Source organism: Oreochromis niloticus, linkage group LG17 (genome assembly GCF_001858045.2).
Source record: "Oreochromis niloticus isolate F11D_XX linkage group LG17, O_niloticus_UMD_NMBU, whole genome shotgun sequence".
Classification (NCBI taxonomy): Eukaryota; Metazoa; Chordata; class Actinopteri; order Cichliformes; family Cichlidae; genus Oreochromis; species Oreochromis niloticus.
Window position 1 is genome coordinate 34,523,368 of NC_031981.2, and position 27,271 is coordinate 34,550,638.

At 39.4% G+C, this 27,271-nt stretch overlaps 1 protein-coding gene and 1 long non-coding RNA gene across 7 annotated transcripts in view; one reads left to right on the forward strand and one right to left on the reverse strand.

Moving 5' to 3' along the window:
- The window catches only part of slc38a4 (solute carrier family 38 member 4), a 34,802-nt gene extending 18,434 nt beyond the window's left edge, over positions 1-16,368 (forward strand). For all 6 annotated transcript variants that reach the window (XM_005460432.4, XM_005460430.4, XM_005460433.4 and 3 more), the window contains 12 exons: positions 1,267-1,340; positions 1,709-1,801; positions 1,951-2,032; positions 2,116-2,198; positions 2,818-2,876; positions 3,799-4,059; positions 5,127-5,206; positions 6,196-6,296; positions 6,447-6,571; positions 11,744-11,888; positions 12,601-12,698; positions 12,873-16,368. In XM_005460432.4, the coding sequence (XP_005460489.1) occupies positions 1,267-1,340; positions 1,709-1,801; positions 1,951-2,032; positions 2,116-2,198; positions 2,818-2,876; positions 3,799-4,059; positions 5,127-5,206; positions 6,196-6,296; positions 6,447-6,571; positions 11,744-11,888; positions 12,601-12,698; positions 12,873-12,977 (1,306 nt within the window). In that variant the 3' untranslated portion in view covers positions 12,978-16,368. The remainder of the gene's footprint in view (positions 1-1,266; positions 1,341-1,708; positions 1,802-1,950; positions 2,033-2,115; positions 2,199-2,817; positions 2,877-3,798; positions 4,060-5,126; positions 5,207-6,195; positions 6,297-6,446; positions 6,572-11,743; positions 11,889-12,600; positions 12,699-12,872) is intronic.
- Positions 11,907-12,594, reverse strand: LOC112842585 (uncharacterized). Its single transcript, XR_003214411.1, has 2 exons — positions 12,437-12,594; positions 11,907-12,180 (listed from the first exon to the last, which is right to left on the reverse strand). It is a non-coding gene; the product is annotated as an uncharacterized LOC112842585 (long non-coding RNA).
- Positions 16,369-27,271: the final 10,903 nt, after the last annotated feature.

Sequence of the window (27,271 nt, forward strand, 5' to 3'; positions counted from 1 at the left end):
GACCCTAAAATAAAGCAAAAAAAACCCCAACAATTAGACTACCCCCTATGAGCAAGAACATGGCAACAGTGGAAAGAAAAAAACTCCATTTTAACAGGAAGAAACCTTCAGCAGAACCAGTCTCAGAGAGGGGCAACCATCTGCCAGGACCAGTTTAACCCTTGTATGGTGTTCGTATTTTTGTTACTCAGCCAGTGTTCATGGGTCTGGTGGACCCGCTAGAGTTTTGGCTTTCCAATTAACACTATCAAACAATTTTATGTTAAATTACTCAACAGATGTTTACTTTATCCCAATTACGAGCCATGTGAACAACAAACATGGTTAATTTTTTCCTTTTACCTTTGTTCGATCACATTTATGAATTAATGTGCTTCTCGTTTTTTGTCAATAAAATGTTATAAAAAAAATAAAATCAGTTCTAATCAAGTGTACATATCCTTATACCATATTTTGCAGGTTTTGATGGTATATACTGCCTAAAGGGGCAACAGCCTCTAAATGGCATGGGTCTCACAAACCCGAACACCATACAAGGGTTAAGTCGAGGGGAGGGAGACAGCACAAAAGACGTGGATTAATAATAACTAATGCAATTATGAGCTGAAGCTTGTTAGAGCTCCCTGTCAGTGTCACCCCTCCTTACAGTCCTGAAAAGAAGGCTAAAAAAAAAACACTGGTTAGTATTACATTGTTCTCCACAGATTAATTCATGTCTTCATAGAATTAATTGTAGGGAAGTTTAAGATGACAGAATTATGGGTTGGGTAGGACAGACAAAACGTGTCACCAAAACATTTTCTGCTGCGTTACTAGGTGGAGTGTTTAGTATGTGTGCTAACCAACTTATGCCAAGTGATGGCGGTGATGACAGAAAGTTCTTTTCACTTTTTGTTCTGTGACCAGGGCATAAAAATCAGAACTAGCTCGGGGTGTGAAATAACTACAGGAAGCTGTACAACTTTGTCCTTCTTCCTCCATAATCACACTGCTGACACACAGTATGGTATTTGAAGAATGCAGCTATGGATGTATTTGTGTAGCATTTACGTGACACAGACATTAGTCATGCTACAACTATGCCAAAGTCATTTTAAAAGGACAGAATGTCCCCTAATCCCCCCTGAACACACAAACAACTGAGTGACACATGTGCCAGAGCAGCTTAAAAAGTCATTAAGTTTTTTACCCCAGTAAGGGGTAAATACTCAGTTACAGAGTACCAGTTTTTCATACTTCTACACCTCTCTGTCTCTCTCTGCACAGAGTGCTCCTCATCGCTGTGGCCATCCTCTCCCTATACTCAGTACACCTGCTGCTTGTGACTGCTAAAGAAGGAGGTTGGTATTTGCGCTTCAGACCTTTAAACATTTTTAAATGTTAAAGCAGACTGCTGATTAAGGGATTACAAGTGTACGTTTCCACAGATGATAACATTTTATATACAGTATTTAATTGGGAGGTTACTGTAGGTCACAGGGAGGAGTATGACGCATGAGAAAATGCCCGGAGAAGGGCCAGAAAGAAGTAGCTTTACAAGTGATTGTAAAAAATAAGTATGAAGTAGTTATTGCACCGGGAAAAGATAACTTTTTTTTTTTTTTTTTACAAAGAAGGAGCTAAGTAATAATAGCTAAAGAACTGTGTAACATACACCTGATTGTCTAGTTAAGGCCGGTATCCTTAGTCACTCTCTCTGTTCTGGCAGGATCCCTCATCTATGAGAAGCTTGGAGAGAGGGCATTTGGCTGGCCCGGAAAAATGGCTGCATTTGGATCAATAATCATGCAGAACATTGGAGGTAAGCCCTAAATCAGTGTCTCTAAATGAAACATACGTGGGGGTTTTTCTTGCATTACTGGAGCTACAATAATATCTGTAATGTGCACCTCTGAAGAAGTATTTGTAGTTTGCGTGGAACCTGAAGTTGCCCTTGTTGTCCTCTTGCAGCCATGTCCAGCTACCTCTTTATAGTGAAGTATGAGTTACCAGAAGTGATCCGAGCATTCCTGCACTTAGAAGAAAACTCCGGGTGAGAATGGGCGTCTCTAAAGATGAAGCAAACTATTGTTCGTGTGCCATCTCTTGTGGTCTAACCTTGTGTTGTGTTTGCAGTGAATGGTACCTGAATGGAAATTACCTGGTGCTGTTTGTGTCCGTCGGAGTCATTCTGCCTTTATCCCTCCTCAAAAATCTGGGTAGGAACACAAGTGAAAATCATCATATTGACCTTTACCTACTTTCTTTTCCTTCACGTTTTGTAAACTTTATCCACTTGCTCCCACCACACACTGACTTCCAAGTTCACTAAGGTTTGTAAAGTTCACTTCCTGCTAAGTCTCGCCAAATTCTTCAGTGCCTCCATGTTCTTGCAGCTGTCTGTGTAAAGATCTCGCCAAACAGAAGTAAAATAACACTACTCCAGCCCGTAGTTAGCTCCATGAGTTAGGAGTTACCGTAATATAACACTGATATTAAGCCTGTGGTCGGCTCAGCCCCCTCAGCCAGCTGGATCAGATATGGCAACCATGATTGTGACCACATTATGTAATTAGAACGATAAAACATAAAGCAGCAGACGGGATAAATTCTTTTTGTTAGAACTGAGTTTGTTGATGATGATGGTGGGTTTTTTGCATCTGTTGGTATTTAAATTTGTTTCTGCTCAGATCACACTTGGTTGGTGTTTTTCTTTAAAAAGGCTGACAAGCAAGAGTGACACATATAGTAGAAAAGGCATCAAAATGCATTAAAAACAGCTATCTAGGTTCAGAGTAAGAAAAGCACTCACTTGTTGTTTTCTCGTTTCTTTTTTAGGCTACCTGGGCTACACCAGTGGTTTTTCCCTCTCCTGCATGGTTTTCTTCCTAGGTGTGGTAAGTTGAGTGTGCGCAATCAGAATATGTGCTAAAAAATAATGTGATTAAGAGTTGTATGTGAAGAGATCAGTATGAACATAAACCATCTGTAAGTAGGTGTTTGTCACTTGGGGTATGTTAGCATCTTTCAGCTAATAGTTTCTATGTTACGGCCTATTGCCAGTTACTCAGATTTCCGATTTGCCGGTGTCAGGACTACTAACAGAGGAAGTAGGGTTTTTTTTCTTTTCATATTTACCTTCCCCAGGTCAACACTTAACTTGTTGCCTAAAAGAATAAAAGTGGTAGGGAAAAGGGTCAAAGAATTTTTTTGTTACCACGTTTTAATAAATTTTAGTTGCAATTTCTTATTCTTGAAGAAGGTGCAACTAAAACCTAAGATACAGCCTCACACCTCAACTAAGCAGTAAAACAACCGTCCCTAAATTATTTGTTTTAACCCTTCAGTATGGTTGGCGTTATAATGGTATGTTTTGCCGTTTTCTTGCTAGGTAGCATGACAAAATGACGCTAAATGCAAATTACAAAGATGACAGTCTTTAACAATATTAAACTCTTGATTCACTGTCACTGCTCATGTGCACCTTCTTTGGTAATGGCACCTGCTTCAGTGAACAGTCTTGATAAACTCAGCATGTGCTACCTCCACAGCATCAAAAAACAGAGAATGTTAGCTGCTAACTGGAGAACTCAGTCGATTATTTGGCAACTAAGTTGCCAGTTTCTTTTTCTATGGAGTTGAAGGAAGCTAGAAAAGAGCTAAAAGGAGGTTGAAATCATTAAGTTGCTGAGATGCTAATGTTGCTCCATATCTTTTGGATGTCGTAATAAAAAAAACTGTTAGCTAGTACGTTAGCATACAATATGTGACAATTCTACTTTGAAGAGCACAGCCAGACTTCATGTCAATCTTTTTCAGATAATATACAAAAAAACCCTGCTGCCCTGCCCTCTGCCTTTCCTCTCTGGCCACTCATCCAATCTCAGCATAAATGGCTCGGATATGCCAGGACTCTACGCCTTACAAAACAAGTCGATGCAGATGGATTTCTCCCATGCTGACATTTCCCCAGCAATCATTGGCCACCACGATACCCAGCACTCCACGGGAATACACTCTGAACCTCACCCGGACCATGAGGAGATGTGCACGCCGAAATACTTTGTCTTCAACTCACAGGTTAGTTCGTTGTACTGCTGCAGAACCTTTGTTTGCCTTCACAGTCCATTGCTTGTTTGTTATTTTAAGAGGTTCTAGCTTCTGAAATGGAGAACTGTTGGGTTTGTCATTTTACATGTACAAATATTCCCCATTGATCAGTTTCCAATTAATAAGACACTCCAAGACTTTAGTAAAGTTGAAGATAATCTTGTTGCTGGGGAAAAGTCTCAAAAACATGTACACAATGTAACATGGGACTGTAGGGGTGAATAGAAGAGACACCGTTCGAATAGAACAGAACTAGTATGCCAAGCCAAGACATGTTTGGCCTAGGGTGGAGTCTTTCATGGTGTGTCTTCGGCCTTTGAGTGACAAATGTTTTGTTTAATCCATGGGCAATTATAATCATAAATCAGGGTACACATTTTAAATGTTCATAAAAGCAAGTCGATACTCTGTTCCAAATCCCCGAAACTTTGTGTAATAACAGCTCTTACAAATAAAATTTCACAATGATACTTGTGTTATTTCCTTGCTCTTTGTTAAGCACTTTGGTATACCGTTGGTTTTTAAATGTACTCTATAAATAAAGATTGTTGTTGTTGTTATTGTTGTTGTACTTTTAACATGCTTTAAGTAGAAAAATGAGACCGTACAAAAGCAGTAGCTGGTAGAAGTAAAGGTCATTGTATTGTCTGCATGTCATGCTTTGATTGGAGACACGGAATATGTTTCCTTTCTTTGTCTTTTTATGCATACCAGTTTTTATGACCTGAGCAGACAGCACACCGCAATGCAGCACTGCTGTGTCCAACTGTCTGGTGCATCAGAAGTCTTAAATGCTGAGGAAAAGGTTCTTTAGTGCTCTCTCTCTTCTCTTTTCTCTTGAGGCCATATCACCAGGCATTTCTGTTTTACAGCTACTTTACCCAGTAGATGAATACTTCTGATATATAGATATATATATTTCATTGCAATGTTGACCCTGTGCTAACTTGCATATGACAAATAAAACTGAAAACTGAATATATATATATTACATCATTTTAATGGCTTGTTTCCCCACTTTTTTCGTCCTTCCTCAGACTGCGTACACTGTTCCCATCCTGGCCTTTGCTTTCGTCTGCCATCCTGAAGTGCTGCCTATCTATAGTGAGCTTAAAGAGTAAGTACGCTACTTACATTTACATCATCACATCCTGAAAAATCACCAAACATCTTATACATACATTTAAATCATCATATGCTGACCCGTTGCAATCACATCTACCAAGACAGAGGAAGCGAAGAAATGGTTAGTTCTTGATATTCTTGATGTGTTTAAAGCAAAAAAAAGTTGATTAATAATTCTGACATGGCAAAAATTGTGATGTCTGTGTGGGTTGCTCCCAGTATGGATTAGTGGATGCCTCATAGTAGTGGACCTTTGCCAGAGCTGGTATTGTTTACATTCATCTGGTTTCAGATACATCCCCATGCACTTCTGTCAGGGACTTTAACATGGATTTCTAATTAGGATTTTCAGTAATGCTGTCATTTGGAAAGTGCTAGTTGTGAGCTAGCTCCCCGCTAATGCCTCCACCTTATTCGGGGAAACACCAGGACATTCTCAGGCCAGTCAAGAGATATAATCTCCCGAGGACACACTAGAGAGAAATAAGGGCCTCCTTCCGGTAGGAAATGCCTGGAACTCCTCAACCATGAGGTGTCCGGGAGGCATCCTCGTCACTTTCCCGAACAACCTCAACTGGCACTAAGGCAGAGGCCAGTCCTTTGGAGAAAAGTCATTTCCACCACTTGTGTCTACAATCTCATTCTGTCGGTCGCTACCTAACGGTCATGACTGAGGGTGAGGGTAGGGACAATATCGACTGTTCATTCAGCCTTCTTCAGTGTAGTGTCCACATCACAGCTGACACTACCGTAATTAATGTATAATGTAACTTGACTTTGACAATAAAAATGCAGATTACATGTAAAGTTATCCATTTTAACAGACCGCTTCCAGCAGAAGTGACCTGATAATGGTGCTACTTCTGCAGGAAGTGGTTTGTTTTCGACACTTCCTTTTGTGTTCACCTAACAAAGTAGGGAAAATCTTCACATTTCGATTTTGAGGTTACCTCTCTAAGTCTGTGTGTTTGCCATCTACAGTCGGAGCCGGAAGAAAATGCAGAATGTCTCTAACCTGTCCATCCTGGCCATGCTCATCATGTACATGCTGTCGGCACTCTTTGGCTACCTCACCTTTTATGGTAAAAGCAACAGTTTAACCAACAGAAAAAATGGCACTATTGGTTTTTGTTTGTTTTGTTCTGTCTTTTGTCTTGGTAGAATTCCTATTTTTCCACTTCTTCAGTCTCAGTATTTCTCACAGACTGCTCTTTTATCCCTCTGCATCACAGACAATGTGGAGGCAGAGTTGCTCCACACTTTCACTAAAGTGTACAAGTTTGACACGATGTTGCTGCTGGTGCGTTTGGCTGTCCTCACTGCCGTCACTCTTACTGTCCCCATCGTGCTTTTCCCTGTAAGTACAACCTGCATAAACACACAGTCTGTCTCTGTCCTGTCTTCTGGAAGCAGAAAAAGTTACCTTTATGGTAAAATATCACGCCTAGAGCTTATTTCTAACCTCTTTCATCACTCGCCGTCATCATTTGGAGCCTCGTTTAGGCAGCAGTTTAATTTGATTTACGTCAGAGCACACGAGCACAAACACCACGCCTGTAAATGTTGAACATTGCTGCCACTCTCTGTCAGTCTGCTTACAGACTGTGTTTTGTATTCACTGCAGTCATTCAGAATGTTTTGGGGTTTTTTTTGTCATTTTCTGGACGCAGCTGCTTTTTCCGGCCGTTGGTAAAAACAGAACACACTGTTCAGTTTGGAGCTCCAGCTTGTGTCGTCACCTCAAAGCTCAAATGCACAGACGAAGGCTCTTTAAAAAAACAAAACTTTTTTATCATATCAACACAAACAGGCATACACACTGTAAGATTTCAGCAGTGAGGCCCGACTCTTTTTTACACCCGTGTATGTTGCTTTCTCTCAGCGTGGAGTCAAAAGTCTGCATGTGTGTGATTTCCAGTCACCACAACTTCACATTCATTCACACCTACGCTTCCCCTCATACTTGCCTGTCCATACATGGTCAAGGACTAATTTTAGCTTGACCTTTATCTGACTTGAGGAGAACAAGAATGGCTGCTAGACAGAGGAAGTTTCCTGACCCGTTTTGGCTTCCAGGCACTCATGCACACGCGCACACACACACACATCTAAACTGGGTTTAATATAGAGAAGAGCAGCTGGGGCATTCATGAATTCTTCTTGGAAATACTTGAAGTTACAGCAGCCTGCCACCAGGGGGTAGCAGCATTCAATCAGAAGAAAGTGCTGATAGAGAATGATGCAGCAAGTGATGGCATGTTATGGAAACACACTGCGACACTGCACTCACTCACACACACACACATTTATACAGACGCATTTCTGTACATCGGTGCTCTCTTACATGCAGCCTACACATTTTGTTACATTTTAGACGCATAGATGGTGCTTATGCCCGCACAGTGCCACTTCCCCCTCGGTTCCTTTGTTGTGTTTTGTTATGTTAGAGGGGAATCCCTTCAGCCCCCTCAGTCTCTGCAGTGGAAGTTTACAGACTCGGAGTGGACAGTGGAAAAACCCCCACTCTCACTGCTGCCTTCCGGGCGATAGAGAGGTGGAGCCAGTGAGACGCGCTAGAGGAGAGAAACAGACACAAACCTCTGCCAGTGCCGCACAGTCCTCCAATTGTGTTGTTTTGTTGATAAGAAATATGCATCTGTACCCACTCTGACATTGAAGTGACAAGAGTTGGTTCAGACTGGAGCTATGACCACCACTGTGACGTAATTAATCGTTAAATAAAAGTCAGTCTGTTTCTTGTGCAGCTTTTTTTTCTACATAAGAATCAACCCACCAGTGCGACAAGAACGTTGTGGGTTTTTCCAAAAATAATATTTTCCAAACCAGTAAGATGGTTTCTTACTAATTTTACTAATTTTCCTATAAGGACAAAGTTGACCCAAACAAGAAACTAAAAATAGAAATAATAATAATAAAAACAGTAGCACAATACTGTAGTTTTGCAAACAATGGAAGCAACTTCAAAATATTCATATGTTATCTCCTGCACTTCATCACTACAAGTATGCTAATCATCTAAACTAAGCTAATGTAGCTTAAATCTGTCAGTCTTCAATTATAGCTTAAACTCACTTTACATTTTGCTTTTTTTAAAACTATTATATAATTTGTAAATAAAATTTTCAATTTTAATAAAACCTTATGCTGGAATTGTTTTCATTAACTAGATGAAGTGTAGCTAGTATCGCAGGCTTGAGAGAAAATAAAAACCTAGCTAAATTTTTGCTAAAGCTAACAATTAGCTTTTATAAGTAGCACTGTTTCTTTTAACTCAACTATTTTTTGGCATTACTAGCTTTACGTACTAAAATGTAAATATAATACATTTAAAACTGCATTTTAATTATTTATAAACAATTTACATTTAATTCATTTTTTTTAAACATAGTTGTAATGAAGAAGACAGTGTAATGGAATTTATTGTGCATTGTTGTGTTATCATATCGTATTATTGTCGGGTCTTCACCTTCCAATATAAAGTGCCTTGAGGCAAGTATTGTTGAAATTTGGCACTATATAAAATACATTGAATTGAATTGAATATTGCGGCCATATTTGAAAGTATGTTCAAATCGTATCAAAAAACTTAATCCTGGGTATTTATGATCCATGCCTAGTCACTGTGTGAAACATATCCAGCTGAGTCCTTCAAGAGAAATAGAGAGAGTTTGACAGAGGACATAGAAAACTGATAGCAACAGAGAAACATGAGACTGAAACTGGATGCTGTGATGAATTAGGAAAAAGAGCAAGGCAGCTATGCAGCCTTGGCTTGGAGTTAAAAAGCTAATGTGCACGTGGCCATTTTATCACCGTTGAAGCTGTTACAAAGAAATTCCTTTTAGTTATCCTGCTTTACAAACTGGTTTTAGATTGAATATGCCTGCATGTAAAGACATGACACATAACATTAGTCAGTCTTGGGTGTAGTTTTAGCTGGTGACAGTGTGAATGAAGTGACTGGGAAAGTTGATTTGCGAACAGCGTTCTGATTAAAATACACAAAGTTGGGGAGGTTTTAATTAACTGACCATAACTATTCCTGCAATTACCGTTGCCATAACACTGCCGGAAGACTGGCTAGATCTAGATCCATGCACGGCGTCAGATCAAAAAAACTGCTCGGTCACAGCAATGCTTATGCCAAGTTTCTGTGTGGCATTTGAGAATCTTGTCTTGAATGCTCCTGACCTTCATTTTGTAGGAAAATGTGGCCGACCTTCAGCTAGAGATTAACATTAGCTTTATCCGCAGCTGTCTTTGACTCCTGTAGAGGACTATAAGAGATGAGACAAGACTGTATGTGTGGGAGACAAATGTCCAGATAAGCGTTCAAGCCTGAAAGTGTGTGTGTGTTTGTGTGTGCATGCAGAGGGCGGTGCAGTCACGTGAAGGATAGATGCTTACAGAGGCCACATCACATAAGACTTTGCCAGGATCCAGGATATAATGAAAGGGTTTTATGTGGAGTCAGACGTGCTTCAGTTCTCAGGCTCCAGCAGGAGATGGAAACCACAAAAGACGGCTGTAAGAGAGCTGATTAACACTTCCAGCCAGTAATAACTTACTATCATCAACATAAAAACGTTCCTTGTGTAGCTCTGGCTTAAATACATGTATGTAAAGGCTTGTATGCTACAGCTGGTTTCTCTTTACTTCCTCTGCTCCTGCTTTAGTAATATACATGTGACTGTGAATATTTGCAGTTAGCCACTCCTGCTAAATATATTTAATGTGTCATGAGTGGTCATTTCTGATGATTAATGCAGGCGTGTGAATGCCTTACTTTTTAATAATAATATAATATATATTATAATATATATATATATATATATAATAATATAAATGCAATCCATTATTATTATTATTACTTTTTAATAGGCCAACAAGTGTGCTCCTGTAAACAGTTGTGTTATTTCAGTCCAGATGTGCTGAAACGCTTCCAAAAGAGCCGAGGGCAAACGAGCCTGAGGGGTCTTCTGTTGAATTTAGGCTAAAAGGATGACACTGGTGTCATGCTGGAGGGGACAAACACCACCCAGACAGAGATTACACAACCTCAACACCCGAATGTTGTTCTTACTGAAGTACAAAGCGTGTTCTGTATGTAAACCTCTGGGAAAGCAGGGCAGTCTGTGCCTCACACAGTGCAGTTGTTGTGAATCAGGACACCGCTAGAGAGCACGTTTGCTTGGCTGCATTAAAGCCTTTTGCCTAGTGAAGAAGTCATGGTTTGTAGAGCTTCAGTGGTTCTACAGCGAGGCAACACTTTTTTATATAGACATATATATATCTGAGAAGGGGCTTTCCTTACTGTGCTGCTTGTAGTTTCAGTTGACACTTGGTTTTGACAGTCACGCATTTAACTTTGCTCAGAAAAAGTCACACATGCTTGCACAAAGGAAACACAAAGCACCGATGGTTCTTTTTTTAATTTACTACCTATATTTAACCTTGTAGATCTTAGATCTTAATCTGTGGTTTGTTTTGGACTGACCGAAGCCTGGCCATACTGATAGGTTAGGAGTGTGCAGATATCAAAGGGTGCACTCCAAAGAGTCTTAGTGCCAGGTGACAGTCAGGTGCTGAATAATTTGAAGCTTTGGAGTGAAATGCTGCATCCAGGCTCTAGTTTTCCAAGCAGTCCTAATCATGCTGGTGGGAGTAAAGTAAAGGTATGGGTTGGGGCAGTTAGGAGGGGACGCTAAGAGCGTCATAACACTTCTTTGGCAAATCCAGTTAATTTGATTTCTTTCCTTTTGTTTTCCACTGTACCATGCTTCGCAAATCTAAATCTTGTGCCTAACTCAAGTTTAAAAGGCTACAAAAGAGGGCATGTGAAACTCTGCCAGCAGTAAAACAAAGTTGCTTGTCCAGGTGAAAAGAATGTGCTTTCTCTGAAACTTGGGTTTGAATCTTTCATTTTATCTGTGCTGTGAGCCACTAGTTTGTCAAAGAGAAGAAAGCACATGCTGGCAGCAAAAAAAAAGGCGTAAGGACACGCCTCCCCCCAGTGCTGAGCCCGCCCTCCTCTCTGCACTGGCTGATGCAATCCCATGGTTCCATTGCGCTGCGGGAGATAATCCCCAGCCGTTTTGAATGGGCGCTGTAAGCAGGGTTCTTTGTGACCTCTCTCCCAGAGGCTTACGGGCTAAAGGGGCCTCAGGTTTTACCTGATACCTGCGACCTTTCACCCAGTTCAGGCTTTAACAGGTTGCCTGTAGCTCAGGGATCTCCTGGTTTTCTCTGATTCACACACACACACACAAGTTCATAACTCTTGACACACTTCAGTCACTGGCCAAGTGTGGGGAATCGGCTTCAGTCGCAGGCTGGCAGCTGTGCATATTTGTTAATGATTCGGTTCTTTGACTGAGATGAGAAGAGAGCAACTGACTTTAGTGTTGGAATAAATTGTCTTTATCAAACAAACTTTTATTTCTCTATTCACAAGAAAGCTGAAAACACTGTTTCACCACATTCACCACTCTGTCACTGTTTCTCCTAGATCCGTTCGTCCATCACAACGTTACTGTTCAGCGGGCGAGAGTTCAGCTGGACTCGCCACTTGCTCATTGCCGCCTTCATCCTGGCCTTTAACAACATGCTGGTCATCTTTGTCCCCACCATCAGGGACATCTTTGGCTTCATCGGTGAGTCCTGACACTGAGTGTGAACAGAGCAACATTTCTGCCCTTTCAAAAAGACACATGAACCCAGAGTGAGTCAGTGAGGTTTGCCGGTTCACGCCTGATTGGCACCTTCAGATGAGGGATCGTTTAATTGGATAAAGCCGCTGGAAGTACAGAGAAGCTTAAAATGTCGGGTTAAATCCTTACCTGGTGAGGATTCTCAGGTTTAAGATTGTCAGGAAGAACACTTTATCCACTTTCCTACTCACCCCTTTTTAATAAACAGTTGCCAGCAGATGCCTGTGCACATGTTCTGTTGGAGGAAAGACGATCACTTTGAACAAAGTTCAAAGAAAAAAGAAAAAGCAGCTTTGCAAAAGTAATCCCTAAATGAAACCAAAGAGTACTACTTTGTAACTGAGTAATAACACCTTAAGTAAATAGTTAATGGCAGGCCTATAATATATGAGACTTGATGCTTTATTAAAGGTATTTTAAAAAACTTATGTTATGCACCTTAATTATTAAAAAGTCTAAAAAACACAGCTATCACTCAACATTGTTTCTACCTTTGGTTGAGACAGTTGCACGAGTGCTACGTCACATCATAGGAGACTTCGTTAGCACCTCTCAAGTCTTAAAGAATTCCTCCTCATAGTGATTGGTCTGGCTGTTTGTTTCAGTTGCTGTCACCTGATTGGCTGATTCAGTTTTCCTCTCGGTTTAATTGCAGGCGCCTCTGCGGCAACAATGCTCATCTTCATCCTACCCGCTGCCTTTTACCTGCGCCTGGTAAAGTCGCTGCCGTTGCGCTCCCCACAGAAGATTGGGGTAAGTATGCAGAAACACACACAATGCTTTCTGCTGCTTTCTCACTGTATCGGCTTTCTCCATTTATCCACTGAGGGCCGGATTAATGTGATCTCCCAGAAATTTCCACAGACCCCTTCTGTGTATCTCAACAAGCTGAATCCCTTCTTGTTCTGTCTCCCTCTCTCTCTTCAGGCGGCCATCTTCCTGGTCGTGGGAGTCATCTTCATGATTGGCAGCTTGACGCTTATCGTTCTTGACTGGATCCACAACCCCCCAGGCTCTGGGGGACACCATTAAAACGCTTTTCTACCTTCTTCAGTTTCCCATTTAGAAGTGCAGCCACCACCTTGACTGCCCCACAGCAAATCACTTGTTTTCCGTACCCACTGGTTTCCTTCATTTCATCAAATTGTTATAGAACCTCAGCCTATAGACATAGTGCAGCACTGGGTTAAGACATCTTCAATTTCCTCCCAGAAAGTCTCACTGGAGGGGATCCTTTTAGCTTAGTTGGTATTTTGTTCTTTTTTTGGATGTGAAACAACACAAATGAAAGAATTACAACTCAGACAAGGGGTAACGGTCTCTGGTTTAAAATGCCAACATGCCACCGAGACAGCCTTAGATCGTCACCGTCATCTTGATGGTCATTCTTTTCCAGCTATGAAGAAACAACAATGAACAGATACTCTGCAGCCTGTACTTGAAGCAGATTTGTAAACTGTGATATTTATTGAAGGGCTGGAACGATGATGTAGGTCCATCAGTCCTCTGTGAACTTTAAGGTGTCTTTTGGAGTGTGCCATCATTCATGGAAAAAGGAGCACATCTAGCATTGTGTTCAGTAGTAGTTGTGTACAGAGCCATTACTATAATTATTATTACTATTTCCTAAAATTCCTGCGGTCAATTAAGCTTTCATCTCTTCTCAAAATGACGGTTGATGAGCAATTTAATTCCATTTTTTATTTGGGAAATTCAACATCGATTTGCTGCTGTGATACGTATTAACAATCAGAAGCTTTGCCAAAGTTGGCACGCACAAACAATTTTCTTTAGTAGAGTTATGCTAGATATTCACAGCTCCAAAAACTCAAGGATCTTCCTTGCCGGTCGTTTTCATTTCAGCTGTGCACACATTAAGTGGGTGCTTTCAGTATTACTGTTCACAGATGGATCTAAATATGCAAGATACGAATGTACATAATTAAGTGTATCTACTGACAAAATGGTTGTTGTATATAATATCTTACTTGGCCTCTTAAGGCTGTCTCCCATTTAGCTGGATGATCATTTCCAATTAGCAGTATACATATACCTGCTGGAATCATTATTAAGGCACTTACAATAGAACTCATGAGATAAACATTGAATTGTTTTTTTTAATAAATAATTATATGGGGAAAAAATAAGTATGCATTTTAGACAATTTTAAAAAGAAGTCAGCTAAAAAAGATACATATAAATAGGTTGATCTAAATATTACACAATTATTTTCACTCGTGCCATATTATGCTCAAGAAGAACTTTGCCCTCTGCAGAATGTTATTCGAATGTACGTCCTTTGTTTTTTTTTTGCATAATTATATGCTATTCAGTTTTAAGTAACTGTTTGACACTTTGTAAAAGTTACGACTTAGATGCGAAGATTGATAACAATCTCACGTATGCACATTAAATAGGAAGCTAACCTTTCACTGTCAGGCCGTTAGTGTAGGGATTGAAATGCTCCATAAAAGTATGACGTAATGCTTAAACATTTACGGATATATAGAAATTAATTTAAGGAAATATAATATTTCAGTTATTAAACTTTAGAGGCTGTGTTAGGCAGATTTGAACTTTACGCCAAACCATGCTAGCTAGTCAGTCAATATGCTAGCGAGGGCTAACAAGTCTCCAGGTTCCTTTGTTTTTACTTGACATATAAACGAGATTGTTATCAATCTTCGCGTGTAAGTCTTGACAATTAAGTGAAAATGCTCCCTTCACACATGAAATATCAAAGAGCAGTAATTTTTAGAAGTAAGGGCGCGGTAAATAATAACTAACAGAGTTTGCTTCAATACCTAGATGACCATGCTAATGGTGTCAGCCATTTTTAAGTATGTTTTGAAGGGTGAATAGCAAGATCCCAAGTTGCAACTCCAGATGTTTTACCTCAACATCTAAAGCTAAACATCTGGATATCCCCTAGCAATATATTTTTTTATATATAATTCTTGACAGGTTTTTTAATTTAAAAAAATAATATACAGCCGGTAATCATATTCATTATTTTATTGTGCCTTCTGAATTCTTGGTATTGTATGTAATTGGCTTTTGAAACAGGTGCCTTAAACGTAACAGCGAATGGTGGCATCACAACCTCAGACTTGTTCCGTTTCACCGCTTCTCCCGTGCCATTGCGAGTCACACGCAGCCAAAGTGGACAGCATTTATAGATCCTTTGCGGATCTACGTACATAAAAACAAATAGATATTTCAAATGAAATAGTATATTATGTGCATGTTTTTGGCCTACAAACATGGTCTTTTTGAACAATTGTATATGCTCTGTAAATAATCTTTATTTTATGGTACACTGACACTCATTGCTTGTGAGCGGGTTGATGGATGAATTCTACTTGACTTCTTCTGCGATCCGTGTTTGTTTTAGTTTCTAAGTATGTATTAGACCTTTTCTTCTCTTGCTGTCAGACAGTAGTTTGTTCTGTTTTTTTGGTCCTATATTTGAAGCTTGTATATTTGTAGAAAAGTTGTCCGCTATATATCCGTTTTCATGTTTTAACATTAACCTGTCGTCACAATGCATTAACTCAACAGCCTACTTCCCAACACGGTTTTCCCAGGAGTCTCAGAAATAAGGCAACAGGGTTTATGTCACTAGCTGACCATCACTGGGTTGAATGTTAAAGCCACGATTAAGCTGTGTCGATATTAAACATGTAATTTAACACTCAACAAAATCAGGAAGACCACATTTTATGACCACACTACAGGAAGTTTCTTACGAGACACGTTAGTCATCTGTTACAAGACCAAGTGGTTATTTTGCTATTGCACTGTGCAATGCAATGTAGACACTTAAACTAACATGTACTGTAAGTGTATACCTTTATGAATAAGAACCTTCCACGTTCACCAGCTTAAAGCTTTACCAGGACAATCATACACAGTTGCTGGATGTATGTCAGTGGCTTGTGACACATGTCATTGGTGTCATAGACATCTTTAAAAAGCCCAGTTTTCGGTCAGGTTTTATTTGCAAGGCATTACTTGAATATTTTTACAGCCTGAGTCACCAAGCTTCTCGACTAAAGGGTCACCTGACCTGTGCAGTACCCGTACAGTATCAATATCCAATAATAGGTGTTTGAAAATCTGCCTCACTCTCTCCTCTGGGTCTGTTACTAATGTAAGAGTTTTTCTCAGTTCCTCAGGATGAGTTTTGTCTTTTCAAGCGGCTCATCCAATAAAGAGAAGAGACAGCAGTTTTTTATCAGAAAGCTCTTTCAACCCACTTTAGTATCTCAGGTATTCAGTCTGGCTGAACTTTTCTTCTCACTTTCGGATAGACTCGTATCATATCTCTTTTCTTTTTCTGTGTGATCGAGCCAAGCTGTACAATGCTGTTATAAGCCGTGCTGGTCTTAAATGACAAGTCTTCTCATGGATTTGTAAAACAGACAAGTCCCCAGAATGTGTTTCGAAAGAAGGTGTAGAAAAACCACCTGCCTTATTTTTCTATGGACCCTCAGCCGTGTAGAAGCACTGGCTTAATGTTTCTGCTGTTCACAGTGTTCCTATGGATCAGGTTGAACATTCAGATTTGTAATTTTACCTAAACAAAGGGGATTTTTTTTCTTTTTTTTTTGTATCGGTGATGCTGTTTCATTATGATGAACAATAAAAATGTGAAATAAAAACGTGGTTTTTATCATTTTTTTTAACTTTTAAAATCATAGTTCTTTAAAGAAAACCAAAGCAAACTAACAAGTGGTAATAATAGAAATGCAGTATATTATAAAATGTTAGTAAATGTGGATATGGGAAAAATCCCTTTTGTCGCTCCAGGTTTTATATAACATGCTGGGGGGTTTCTAATTTCTGTCTGAGAAGGTAGTGACCAGAACCATATTTCTGTCATAACAATTAGATGGTATTAGGCCTATAGAAATAAATCTTCAATTTCCTGGGTACCTAGCATCTGCTGCTGACATGTAACACCTGCTTGTAATGTCCCAAGAGTCAAAATGAGGAATGTTGTAATCTTTCCATTTTTTTCTTTCTCCAAAGAGTTTTTCTCATATATCATATATATCATGTATCATAGTCATGTCCAGCAGAGGTGTGTCCACAGGGGGGCATTGGGTGGCATGTGCTCTGCCACAACACTGGAGTGACCAACAAAACGACCAACAAAACGGTAATGATGGTAATAATGGTTTTGAGTGACTGAATGTACCGACTCTTGTACACTTTTACATCTTTTTATCTATTCCACTATGGTTTGGATTAAAAAAAATACTTTACAGTCCATGCAATTCATTTTAAAAATGTTTAGCAGAGTTTTAAAAAAATCCACTTATACTGCACATTTTCCTGTGCCAATAAATATAGAACTACTTAAAAAAAAAAAAACTACTCAACAGTTTATAATTAAACTCAGCTTTAATGCTCCAGCTGGAGCATTAAAAATGGCTATACACATCAACAAATCAATAATCCTAATTTAATGTAGGCTTTTAGAGTACAAGCCAAACATTGATAAAGCACTTTACCATCTATCACACACTGTGTCCACTTTAGAATCTCTAATTATCCTAACATGCATGCTGCTGAATTGTGGACAAAGGAAACCCACAGAGGCACAGCAGTCTCCACACAGAAAAGGCCACAGCTGATATTTAAACCAGGAATCTTGTTGCTGTGAGGCAAGAGTGCTGACCAGTGTCATATGTTTCTGTATGAATACTCTCACTGCTGCTTTTCTTTCTACTTTCGACTTGATGCTAAAAATTTCTGTAACTTAAGTGTCATTTTGACTTTCACTAAAACAAAGATTATTCTGAAAATAAAGATTCTTTCACTTTGCAAAAGACATAACACAAAGTCAATTTCTGACATTTATAAGCTCATTATAAATAACTGTAATGTACTTACCATAATATTTTTACACCATTATTTTAACAATCATTAAGAACTCATTAACAGACATTAATTATGAAAGGACCTGGTGGCCCATGCTTCAGTTTTTCATCGATGCCATTAAAAATGGCTCATTATTTTAAAAAAAATATGTTGTGCAACAGAGATTTTATGTGTGAGCATGGCACCATTACAAGAGGATGCAGATTCCACCACATGGAAGTTGTAAATCTGGTTATGCCACACATGTGAGCTTTGACCTCTGATTGACAATCTGTTGTATCCTCCCTTCACCTCATTGTGCTGCTCCTTTGCCTCATATACCTGTTAAAACATTTTTGTTCTCTTCATACATAAATAATGAAGTGTGTGCATTCATAGATTAGCATCCAAATGACTACAAAAATAGTAAGAATGTCTTTCAAATGCTCCCATTTCCCAGAAGTCCAGCTTGCTGCAGTGGCAAAGGGAAAGGATAGGATGCATGAGTAATGAACTGAATAACACATTTATCTTCTAGATATGTTGAGTAAACACAGGATATACAACAAATGACTCCCTCTACACACCCAAATCCATTGTTAATGGAGCTTTTTATGAATAACTTGATTTATACAGTTTAGAACTGTGTAGCCAGTCAATAAGCCGTAGCTTACTGTTGCTATTTATTGTTTCTGAAGAATGTAAAGCTTGAAATATAATTAGACACAAGTGTAATTGAAAAAAGGAGCAAATAAAACTGGATCAAGGTGTGCCACTCCCATGTAAATAATTAAAACAGACCTGCTTCTTGTGATTCCTGTTGCTGTTCTCTTCTCTTCTTTTTTCCTCTTTTCTGATTCACCATTCTCCACCAGACGTTTCTTCTTCACTATATTCTTTTCTCTTCCTCCTCTTAACTCTTTAACTTTGGAACTAATAGTCCCCCCTTTCCAAAACCCTCTTCGCTTCCTGCCCCCCTCCCAAACCACCCACTATCTTCTTTTTATGAGGATTAGCTGTACCGTTCTGTAAATTCCTGGAATACACTCACCGTTAATAACCTACTATCTGTGTGGGAAAGAGGCTCAGCACAGCACCACTAAACTGCTGAGGACTGAAGTCACATTATCGAGATTTGTGACCTGAGAAAGTACCTGGCCATGATCAAAAGCTCCCGCCATGATCTAATAAGAATTCTTAGTATATTTCTGATCGTCAAATTCTCCTAATGCGGCTAATAAAGGCTAAACCACAAAGTGATTTATCTGGTATGTTGGGTGTGTTAGCAAACTACTACAGGCGTACTAGGCCTGATCGCAAATGTGTTATATGTGAACTAGACTACTTGGTTTCTGTTTTGTGTCCAAATATTTTGTGGAAGTAGCTGCTAAATGAGTCATCTAGTAGGTAATTAGCTGTGGCAAGAAGCTAATTTTCTCAGTCTTTTGATGCTAGCCAGGTAGCATGATGGGGGTTTTTATGTTTGTTGGTTTGTTTGGGGTTTTTATGTTGAAAAGTGCCTGGCTGGCTAAAACCATGATAACACTCATGAGAATGTTGAGAGAATATTAAAGTATTAGATAACATTAAACAAAAACAATCTGCTGAAACAGGCTATAACTCAGGCAGCGCTTTTCAGCACGTAGTCGTTCTTGGCGCCTTCTGAAAAATTTTGCATGACTGAAGTTAAAAAGTAATGTTAATTGTGGTTGAATGTGCTGAAAAAAGACATATACACAACATATAAAAATGACAGGAAAACGCACTGATTTTGGTTAATGAGGTAACATATTCTCAATGCTTTTACTATGAAAGTATAGCCACCCCCCAGGAAGTGCATTCTGAGCCAGGAAAAACCCTGGCAGAGGGTAACTGGAAAGTTATAGGATCATTTGTAGGTGTAAAACTACAAATGTGCAACACCTTTAACAATTCCAGTATAAAAACTAGAATTATAACCAATTAAGTTACAATTTACATCTATGTATGTCCAGATTTACACAATACTTGATTCATACCAGGGATGGGTACCTCATGCAAAACTACTGTTCCTTATTTGCAACAATAAACCCCAAACCACTCCAGATTTTTTGTGACATGCTAGCTTTATTTGATAGAATTTGTACTGGGCCTTCAGAACTTTTTGACAACTTTATACATTTCTCTTGCATTAGCATCTAATCTCACCACTCCACACACCACACCGCACCAAACCACTAGTGTTTTTGTTCTGTGTGCAATACTGTCATGCTCTTGGCAGGAGTAGTGTATTTCCAGTATAAGGAAAAGTTATTGTATTTCAGGTTTTCTTTAAAGAAGCTGCATAAACTATTGGAATGTTTTATAATTGAATTACTATGCAATTATATAATTCAAAATGCATGATCATCGCCTTCACAATCTATTTTGTGAGGTCACATTGTCACTTGAGAACCAAAAAGATAATCAGTTCATTAAATCAATCGGTTCAAGTCAAAGTTTGTGACAAATTTGAGGAAATTCCCTCAGGATGTTCCTGAGATATTTTGTTAACAACTGAACAAAAGGACCGACAACTGAGAACATAATGCCTCCTGGCTATAGCTGTCGCCAATGTGGAGGCATAAAATCCCCACAACAGCTAATCTGAGTCATGTGGCAAAGTTGTCACAGTAGTTTTCTTTCTAGCCACATCCTTCTGATTCTCCTGGAGGATCACAATACTAAGGTCTTAGCCCAGCTGGGTCTACAGCTAAGTTTTTTGTAAAGATTTACCAAGAAAACCTCCACGACGAATCTGAGAAGCATTTCATTTTGGAGCTTCCGTTTGGCTCTGTTGACATTAAGATTCTTCCAGATATTTGAAAACCCCCAACATGCCTTAAGGGTGAGCCCAGAAACTAATTCTGGACATTTGTGTCTGTAGTATAATCCTTGAAGAGGCCAAATCTAGGTCTAGAAGTCTGGAGACTCCTCATCCTGTGTATGAAACCTACTTGTAATAAAACTGCTAAAATTTAAACTAAAGAAACAATAATACTACTATCTTCTATCATAACCAAGAACGCCTTATACTATGCTACACAAACATGCAGTACATGGAAGCTATAGTATTCATTTACATATACTGCACAGCATGAAATCAACTTAAAAAAAAGTGTACAAAACATATGCCATGATTTTCAGGTTTATATGCAGCTTATAATGATACACTGATCATATTTCAGGGGGAGCCGATGCCACCTTTCTGGACATGCCCCTGGGTGTGTCTGACACATGAGTCATTCTAATTACTCATCTATTACGGTCAGTGTGTGCAGAGAACTCATTTTAAACTGCAACATGTCTCCATACGTCTTTGATCTCCCACTGAATCTGCTCACAAGGAAATGAACAGTCTCTTTTTATGACAGTTCTATGAAGGAATATCAACCAAAAGACCAGAAAAAACCTAAACATACAACACAACTATTCACAGAATCAGTTTCTTTTATTTCAACCTCTCCATCACAATGGGCAAGATCAAAGAGTTTCTGAAGGATGTAAGGGACAAGATTCTAGGCCTCCACAAGACCATCAGCAATAAGCATGGTCAGAAGATGATGACTGTTGGGGAGATTTTATGGAAATCTAAGAAATATAAAATGACCATCAGTCGACCTCGGTCTGGAGCGCCATGCAATGCCTTGTCTCATGGGGTAAGGATTATCAATAGAAAAGTGGTGGATCAGCCCAAAGCTAGACGAGAGGGGCTTGTTATTGATATGAAGACAGCTGGGACCACGCTCTCCAAGAACACCATTGGTAACACACTGCGCTGTAATAGACAGAAAACTTGCAGTGCCCGCATGGTCCCCATGTTCAAGAAGCCGCATGTACAGGCCCATCTTAAGTTTGCTGGTGAACCTATAATTCATTCAGAAAAGTGCTGTAGTCAGATCAAACCAAAATTAAGCTCTTTGGCATCCACTCGATTTCTATTACACAAAGAATCCCATCTCCACAGTCAAACACGGAGGTGAAAACATTATGCTTTGGGCTCTTTTTCTGCTAAGAGTACAGGGCAACTTCACTGCATTGAGGGGCCAATGAACAGGCCCGTATACCATAAAATCTTGGACGAGTACCTCCTTCCTTCAGCCAGAACACTGAAGACGTGTCATAGATCGGTCTTCCAGCATGGCAATGACCCAAAAAATACTGCTTAGGCAATAAAGGAGTGGCTATTTAAGGAGCATATTAAGGTAATAATGTGGCCTAGCCAGTCTGAAGACGGCAGCTAGGAAACCTAAAGGATTTTGAGATTGGGCTAAATTTCCTTTCGAGATGTGTGCAAACCTTGAGACCAACTATAAGACATACTTGCCAAAAAGAGGTTCTCCACCAAGTTCTAATGGACCCTTTGCTTGGGAAAAATTAGTTTATAACTTCTTTGTGAAAAAATATATATACACAGGAGAATGCATTAAAGATCTGTCAAATAAGATCACATGGACTTATTGCTTTCACTATGAGAATCAGAAGCCACCAACCAGAAGCCTGTTGAGCCAGGAAAAACCCTGGCATAGGGACTGCAGACTTATAACATAGTTTATTTGTAGGTCTATCACTATATGTGCAATTCTTTTCAAAATTCCATATGAAAACAAGAATTATATAACCAGTTAAGTTAGTTTCTATCTGTGTATGTCCAGGTTTACATAACATTTGCTTCATACTCGGGATGGGCATCTCATGCAAAAGTACTGTTCCTTATTTGCTACTGCTTCACTATTCTTTAATAATCGACCCAAACCTAAACCATGCAAATTCTGCCCTGAGATGTGTGCAAACCTGGTGACCAACTACAAGAAATGCTTGCCAACAAGGTTTTTCCAAGTCATGTTTTGTTTTGGGATAAAATATTTCTTTCACTCAACAACATGCAAATCGGTTTATAACTTATTTAATGTGTTAATGCTTGATATTTGGTTGATATTCTGTCTTACTTTATCAAAATGAAACTACCCTAAAAAGAGACTGTCCATTTCTTTGTAAGTGAGAAACTTTAACAGGAGCTCGAAGACGTGTGGGGACATGTTGCAGTTGTATGAGTTCTCGGAACACACTGACCTTATAAAGAGTTCTCATTTCAGTGTCAAGTTTCATGACTGCAGCTTGCATAGCTTTGATGTTAATGTCTTGATAAAAAAAAAATTTTCCATAGATAGACAGACTTGCAGTACAAACATCTGTTCTATTACAGCTGGTAATTAGTAAAAGCAGAGATTTAATTCAGAGGTCACTTAAATTAATACTGAGCACTATAAGGAAATAACATTGAGAAAATGACAACAATACGTATATATATGTGTGTGTGACCAAGGATGCTTTTGGTGGCCTCAGAATGGATGCCAGTATCCACTCTGAACAAGCATCTGTCTAGATGTGGTTAACAGACTTTTATGAAATACAAATTCAATTTTAGAAGAGCTGAGCAGAGTCGGGAAAAGGCCCCACTCTCATTGATTGAGTGCATCGAGGACATGTCAGTGAATGTCATCACCACTGATCGACTTTACTAAATGACCTTAAATGCATTAAAACTAGAATCAGAGGACGTAATCAAGCTCGGGGTCCCCACCATATGCTGATGGCTCATCTGAGAGCAGCATCAGCACAACACACACAACATATAAACATTTTCCATAGCCACAACAACATGGAAAACCACACACACACAAACACTATTTATTTTTAATCACTTAAAGGATGTGCTCAGGGAACAGGGGTTACGCCGGCTCAGTCTCTGAGGTCAGAGATGGATGATTTTATGTCTGACTGTAAGGTGCTGCATGACACGCCTACAGTGGCAAAGATGGCAACCCTGTGACATAAACTACGTTTAGGTGTGAGAAATAACCACCTCCAACCACAGACATGCAGTACACTACGCATGCAAAGAGGGTGGTATTGATCGTGACCTCTTCGTGACCCTGTAGGTGTGGTGGAGCAGAACCTAGGTGTGTTAAATCTGCCTGGGAGGTTATACTAGCCCCGCATGTCTGAAAAGAAATGAAAGTCTTTGTTCCTGAGAAATGAAAGAGATAGAAATTGTTTACAAGCACAGTTAGACATTTCTGAAAATCAAACTGAATAAAGTGTGTACTTAACCTAAACACACAACGAGGTAAAATACTGCTACAGACTCAGCTGCCTGGGAGCCGGTCTAGCCAACGGCCTTCACTCATGTGTTTCATTAGCTCTGTTCTTCACCTGCTGTGATGGAAAATAAATCTGCTTTACTAACAGTCGGGACAGTGAGAGTACAGCACACCCTTTCCAAGAAAATGAACGTTTGCTACGTGTGCAAACACTGAGCTCCATTTCTGCAGTTTCGTATGTCTGTGCGAATCAACCTCAGTCTATTATATGTTGGTTCAGTTCAATTCTGGGTATATTCTGTTCCTCAGTGTGTTCACACGGAGCACAGTGCCATCCACTCCAGCTGTTGCTCAATGTTTGTCATTAAGATCAGTATTGTTTAATTGGCATATCATGTACATGAAGTGTTCAGTTTAATTCAGTTTTATTTAAATAGCACCTAAACAACAGTCAGGTTAGGTAAAGAACCTACAATAATACTACAATAATAATAACTAGCAGATGACCTACCACTATCAGCATAAGGGGTCTGCAACAGGAATGATGTGAACTCATTCATCCCAACTGTGGAGGCCATTTGAGTAGTACAGTGAGCCCACTGTCATGTTTAAGAAACCATTTTAAGTTGATTAGTTGTTTTTTTGATGTGGCAGATGATCCTGCTGGAAGCAGCCATAAGAAGATGGGTAATCCGTGACCATAAAGTGCATGGATACAGTCAGCAACAATATAAAGGTAGGCTGCTGAGTTTGAATGATCTTCTCACTTTGAGGGGACTCAAAGTGTGCAATAAATATCCTCTACGCCAGGGATGTGACATCACACATACAGCCTACATTGATCTCGAGTGGGCTGGACCAGAGAAAGTACCCTACTTTTTGGACCATAAGGCACACTGATTATAAGGCGCACTGTTGATGAAGGGGTTTGTTTTCATACATAAGGTGCACCAGATTATAAGGCACATTAAGCTAAACAAAACAGTCTGATTAATCAAACTTTACTCAACTCATTCTTCTTGCTTCCTCCACTTCTGTATCATTGATTCATTAATGTTGAATTCTCTAGCTTCTCTAGCTCTTCTATTCCTTCGTACCTTACCAAAGTTGTACTAAAATATTTTTTGACAGATTTTCGAGCGCCGTGTACCACATAAAATCGGTTCAAGGTCAGTAAGCACACCCAGAATTCATACATAAGGTGCAATTTAAAGAATTTTAAGTGCGCCTTATAGTCCAAAAAATACGGTACCTATGCTAGGCATTTCATTGTAGAGAGTTTGGTAGTTCGGGAACGAGAGATCACTCGAAGAATTAAACGTGATTTAATAAGATATAGAAATGAACATATTTTCCAATTAGACTCTGATGACCTATCATGGCAGAACAGAATCCCAGCAGTGATAGGATTTAGGACAGGACCCTCTCAGAGTTTAGACGCTGGTGGTAGTAAAGATGGAAACTGAGGCTTGGACGGAGCTCTGACTGAGGTGCCTAAGGTGGATGAATGAGGCGAATGAGAGTCTAAAAGGGAGAATGACGGAGTGCACAGATTTAAACCATGCAAAGCAGAGGCTGATTGGCTCAAAGAAGGTGGGTGAGAAGGTGATTGGACTGGAGTAGTATTGAAATTGATAGCGTGGGAAAGTGGTAGTTATGTAAAGAATAGAAAGCAGCCTAACACCCAGGAAAGCAGGCAGAAGAGTGATTATGGATCTTCCTTATTGAACTTACTCAAAAGCTTCAATTGTTTCCTTTTTTCACAGTGGACCCATTGTGAAAAACTGAAATTTCTACATTAGATGGATGACTTTAGTGTAGTATGAATGTTTGTGGGGGAGGTGTTTATCAGCAGAAAAGGCTATAAAACCACTGAAAATACAGTTCAAAAGTCCAAAACATATGCTTTCTTTCACTTGTTCCAAAGCAATCTGGTGCACTGGATTGGAGTCTTTCCCAGTCCTTTTGTTTGAAAGCCCTGCTCTACACCATTACACCACCAGCAGCAGCCTGGACTGCCGATACAAGGCACGAGGGATCCATTATTTGAGGTTGTTTGTGAGAAATTCTGAATGTTGTAGCAGAATTTGGGACTCATCAGGCAACATTTTCCTAAACTTCTGTTGTCCAGTTTTAGTCTTCTCTGCTGCTATAGACCATCATAAGTATATCCTTTTTTTGAAGTTCTTGCTGTCTATAATTATAACTGTCTGTGATCCTTGTTGTTTGGCCACCATAAAACACTTTCTAGCTTTGTAGTTTTCTTCATTTTAACAAAAATCCAGAGTCAGTCCATCTATCAATTCTAAACCTGGGATATCAAACTCATTTTACACTGTCATCCACATAAAGCTCACTTTCATTTTAAGATATATTGATCCTTGCAATACCTCAGTCCAAGAAAAAGAGGTGCGATTTTAACAGTATATCTCAGTTTGTCTACATAATAAGGAAATGCTGCAGTAGTTTAATCGATAAGCAAGAATCTTTTGGCTTAAATTGTAAGAAATAAATCTTTAAAATTACAGAATTGTCACGGCCAAGGCTGAATCAGACAAATAGACCTGCAGATCACAGTGTGCAGATCACACACAGAGGCCCTGGTGAACATAATTTACAGAACTTTTATTTAAGAGTACAAAATTAGAATAGAATAGAATAGAATAGAATAGCTTTTTATTGTCACTGTTACAAGAACAGTGAAAGGCAGTTTGGCATCTCTCCATGTGTGTGAAGTACACAATAGCGTAAGTATTTACACAATAACAGACAAATTTACATTTACACAAGAAAGATATGTACAAGTTATACATACACCTGCAAACATACACGCACATACATACATATATGTATATATACATATTTGCATCCGTACATGCATACACACATTAACAAAGGCAACTTGACTGTGAACTATGAGGAATGCCATGAGGCCCTAACAACAATAACTATCATAAGTGACACTAAATTATATGGAATACTAGATTTACTAGAGGCACTTGTGAGCTGTGACGAGGGGAGTAGGTACAAGGTCTTGGATCAGGTAAAGCAAACAGGAGGATCTGAACACTAGAATGAGAGGAGACAAGGTTTAGTGGCTCCGTCTGTGAAGTGGTGGATGGGAATCATGAACAGATTTCGTCTCACTTGGGCAGCTGGAGAAATGGCAAAGGAGGGGCAAGTGGTCCAGGTGAGCCAGTGTGGTTTCCAGGTGAGGATGATCCTAAGATTAGTGTGACAGGAGGGCAGGCAGGTGAGTGAAGCCGATGTGAGCTGGGACGCAAAGAGATGCCGAGTACAGATGTGAGGGTAGAAAGCACAAGGAGAGTAAATGCT